General features: G+C 41.6%; 1 protein-coding gene across 1 annotated transcript; it reads right to left on the reverse strand.

Moving 5' to 3' along the window:
- Nucleotides 1-2,177: 2,177 nt before the first annotated feature.
- On the reverse strand, nt 2,178-3,101 carry LOC112509157. Its single transcript, XM_025114015.1, has one exon. It carries the CDS (start codon nt 3,099-3,101, stop codon nt 2,178-2,180), a length of 924 nt encoding a protein of 307 aa, XP_024969783.1.
- Between the last annotated feature and the right edge of the window lie 1,627 nt (nt 3,102-4,728).

Consider the following 4,728-nt stretch of genomic DNA (forward strand, 5'->3'; position numbering starts at 1 on the left):
TAACCCCTGAATATTATCTTCAAGCAACGGACCAACCCCTACCATTCTCTCTCCCTTCAAGTTTCCCTCTACTAAAGTTTCTTCTTAAATTTTCTTGAGTTCATCGGTCCAACTAGAAGTGACCTCCATCCACATTGCTTTAATCTTCACCCAATCATGCCTTTCTTTGCGACTTAATGCGTCAGCCACCACATTTGCCTTCCCGGGATGATATAAAATTTCACAGTCATAATCCTTCAGCAACTCCATCCACCTTTGTTGTCTCATATTCAAGTCCTTCTGATCAAACAAGTATTTTAGACTCTTGTAATCAGTATAAATTTGGCACTTCACCCCATATAAGTAGTGCCTCAAGATCTTTAACGCAAACACCACCGCTGCCAACTCTAAGTCGTGAGTTGGGTATCGCTTCTCGTGTTCCTTTTCAGTTGATGTGAGGCATATGCAATAACTTTCCTTTGTTGCATTAGCACACAACCAAGTCCTTACTTTGAAGCATCACTATAAACTACGAACCATTCAGTTCCTTCTAGTAAGTTTAATATCGATGCAGTGCTCAACTTTTCCTTTAAGACTCTAAATTCCTCTTCTTGAGATGATTTCCAATCAAACTTCACACCTTTCTTTGTTAGTGCTATCAACGGTGATGCTATCCATGAAAAGTCCAGAATAAACCTTCGATAATAACCAGCTAACCCCAAGAAGCTTCGTACCTCAAAAGGGGTCCTTGGTGGCTCCCACTTCTTTATAGCGTCTACCTTTGCCGGGTCTACTTTTATTCCTTCTTGGGTCACCACATAACCTAGAAATTGAACTTCTCGGAGCCAAAACTCACACTTCGAAAACTTCGCGTATAATTTTTTCTATTTTAGCAACCTCAAAACTGCACGAAGATGTTCCTCATGCTTATTCTCAATGCGAGAATAGATTAAAATATCATCTATGAAAACAATGACAAACTTATCTAGGTAGAGTTTGCATACTCTATTCATTAGATCCATGAAAGCCGCTGCTGCATTTGCCAACCCAAATGGGCATTACTAGGAATTCATAATGCCTATACCTAGTCCTAAAAGTTGTCTTAGACACATCCTCCTCCCGAACCTTCAGCTGGTGAACCTGATCGTAGGTCGATCTTTGAGAAATAACTGGCACCCTGAAGTTGATCGAAAAGATCATCAATTCTTGGAAGTGGGTACCTATTCTTTATAGTTACTTTGATAAGCCCGCGGCAGTCGATGCACATCCTCATTGTGCCATCCTTCTTAACGAATAACACCGGCGCTCCCCAAAGCGAGGTGCTAGGGTGTATAAAATCCTCGTCTAACAACTCTTGCAACTGAGTCATCAGCTCCATCATTTTTTATGGTGCAAGACGATAGGGTGTTCGAGCTACAGGTGCAGCTCCAGGTACAAGATCAATCTGAAACTCTATTTGTCTATCGGGTGGTAGACTTGTTAGGTCATCTGAAATGACCTCAAGAAACTCCCTTACAACAACAATGTCTTCCATATTCTTTTTCTCTTTCCTAGCATCTATCACATATGCCAAATAACTTTTACATCCCTTTCTTACGCACCGCCTTGCTTTAACTAAGGAGATCATGCTAGATTTCCTATTTCTTCTATCTCCATAATTTACTATGGTTCTACTATCGGGTAATTCAATCTGTTATCTTTTTGTTACACATAATTCTTCTCTGGTTTTCAGCTAACCAGTCCATTCCAATTATTATATCAAATTCCCCGAGAGTCATAGGGAGTAGTTTTAATGGAATCGAACAACCGTCTATCTGAATATTGCAGTCATCATACTCCTCTCTAATTATCACTCTATTATCATTAGCAGTTTCTACCTCTAAGGCTGAACTTAAAGGCTTTGGTACTCTATGCAAGTAATCATAGAAAGTAGTAGACACAAAAGAATGGTTTGCGACAGAATCAAAGAGTACTCTAGCATGCACAGAGTTGAGCAGAAAGATACATGTCACCACGTCCGGTGTCTCCTCGGCCTCTGTTGCTGTCATGTGGAAGACTCTTCATTTTGACTTAGTTACTTCAGGTCTCCTTTTCTCCCATTTTCCATTTCGACTTCCACCTTGACCTGTAGTATGCTCGTTCTTCTGCTGAGGGCAATTTGCTTGAATATGGTTGGGTGACTTACAAATGAAGCATAGTCACTCCCTTCGTTCAACTTTGCAATCCTGAGACAGATGTCCAGGCTTCACACATCGGTAACACATCCTCGGCTTAACCATGCATTTTCCTTTATGCACACGGTTGCATTTAGGACATGGTTTAGCAGCTTGCCCTTGCCATGTCTTCTTTTCTGAACCCAAAAACTTTGGCTTCTTGGTTTCATTGCTCAGACCTTCCCATTTTCTTTTTATTTGGCCCCGCTCAGCATCTTGACGATTCATCTCTTTCTCTCGAATTTCCACAGCGTTTACTGCCTCCTGAAATGTGGTTGGACTCATAGTGAGAACAAATTCCCGAATAGACGCTTTTAGTCCCCAGATGTACCGCTCTACCCGTCTTTCCTCAGTCGAAACATAGTGCTTGGAAAACCTTGCTTTTTCTGTAAAACTTGTTGTATACTCCCGAACTGTCATGATTCCTTGTTCCAACCTCAAAAATTCCTCTTCTAGTCGCTTTATCGCAGTTCGAGGACAAAACTTCTCATTAAATAATACCTTAAACTCACCCCATGTCATTCTTGCCACAGCCTCTTCGCCCCTTAAGTTCGTAATTATTTCCCACCAGAAAAGGGCTTCTGATTTTAGCATGGATGTCGCATATGTCACCTTATCTTCCTCCACACACTTACTGATTTTGAAAATTACTTTTGTCTCTTTTATCCACCTCATAGTTGCCACTAGGTTAGGGTCACCTTGAAAGGGTTGGGGCTTACATGCTAGAAAGGGCTTATAATTACAACCTTTTTGTCCCGTGCTCGTGTTGACAGGAGTAGTTGGTCTTGACCTCTCATGTCGGTCTTCTCTGTTGCTTGAATCGCTAATATCTCCTCTTCTATTGCTTATCACCCTATCCTCCTGATTTCTCAGCTCTACCTCTCGCACCTGAGCTAGAACTGCAGGCATGGCAGCTTGCAAGGCTATTGTCACTTTCTAAGCGATGATGTCCACAGGGGTAGCGGCGGTTGCCCGGGTTCGTCCTCGACCTCTTCCACATGAAAAGCTTTCTTGCACAGAGGGCTCAGGTTTATTTTGTGTCGCTTGAGTCCTACGTCGCCCCCTTCCTCTTCCTCGACCTCGTCCCCGCGTGCTAGCGGTCCTTGCGGCTGCAACCGATGCTGGTCAGGTCTCTTGTACAATAGGGGTATCTCCTATAGGTGGTGGGTCTACTGCATCGGGTGTAACCGTTGCTGTCCTTCCTGACCGTCATGACATTATTGTTGTGCGCGTTAAACATTTACATTTATAAGCATATTTATTCATAACCTACTCATCCAACATTCACTCAATAAGATAATATGTTGCTTGCAAAAGATAAGTCAATACATAAGTCTTGTTTATTACGCCATACTGGCTAATACATAAACCAAAATAAACCAAGCTCAAGGCCGGTTAATATCCAAAAATATCCTAACAAAACAAAAGTACTTAACGCAAGACTATGTTTCTTTCTCACCCTCTCACTCAAGGCATGTCCGTGGGGTAGTTAATGATCTTCACAAATTCCTCATAAGTGTTATCTAAATGGTATTTCCAGATAAATCCAAGCTCGGGCCATGATGGTATTGGTGTGCCCAGCTGGAAAAATACTCGTTGGTCAAGCTTACATATTTCAAGACCACTCCATGGTAATAGCGAGCGCGGTCTCCCAATCGCACTTCCAAGATCAGGCAGCAATCCTTCTTTCCCACTCAAACTCTACACACTTCCACGCCATGTCGTGGTTGCTCCCCCAAAGTTCATCATTTTCTTTCAACACCTTGTTTAACTCTCCCCCTAAATTAACATGTTCCATTTGCAAGTTGTTCAACCACAATTTCACTTTGGTCTTTTCCACTTGAATCTTAGACAATTATGTTCTCAGTTTAGCATTCTCACCACACAAATTCATTATTTTCTCTTTTAAGTCCTCACGAGTAGGCGTGCGTGGGGTGTACTCCCCATAAGGTTCCTCTATTGGATCATAGAAAGAATCCTCTACAGGTGTGGGTTGAGATGACTCAACCCTTGAAACACCCACGTGACCCCTAGAACTACTCCTCAACCTCCTAGAGTGTCTGCTACTGTGGCTAGAGCTTGTACAGTCACGTTCCCCGACTCCACCACTTGGTCCTAGTCCAGCTACCGCACTACTTCCGGTCCTACCTCCTCGACGGCCAATGTTCCTAGTATGCTAGGTATAAACCATATTCCTACAAAACCACAGTGAAGAATCTATCATCTTCCAACACACTTTCAAAATTTAAAGCAAATTAAACCAACTATAACAATATTAAATCATATAACCTTTTTCCCTGTTTCTATCTTTTGTACTCCATCTCAGTTTAAGCTTAGGCTAAAATTAATAACCTATTTCTCTTAAACTAAGGCTCTGATACCACTTGTAAAGACCCATTTTTTTTTTCTTAATATAATAAACGTCCATATATAAGTAAGCCACAAAGTCTGAATAGTTCAACGCAACGGAAGTTTTTTTTTAAACTAATAAAACTTAAAGGAACATTTGTCTAATCATATTCATATCAAGTCCCGG

This window comes from Cynara cardunculus (genome assembly GCF_001531365.2).
Source record: "Cynara cardunculus var. scolymus isolate 2C chromosome LG 3, CcrdV1, whole genome shotgun sequence".
In the NCBI taxonomy this organism is placed as follows: domain Eukaryota; kingdom Viridiplantae; phylum Streptophyta; class Magnoliopsida; order Asterales; family Asteraceae; genus Cynara; species Cynara cardunculus.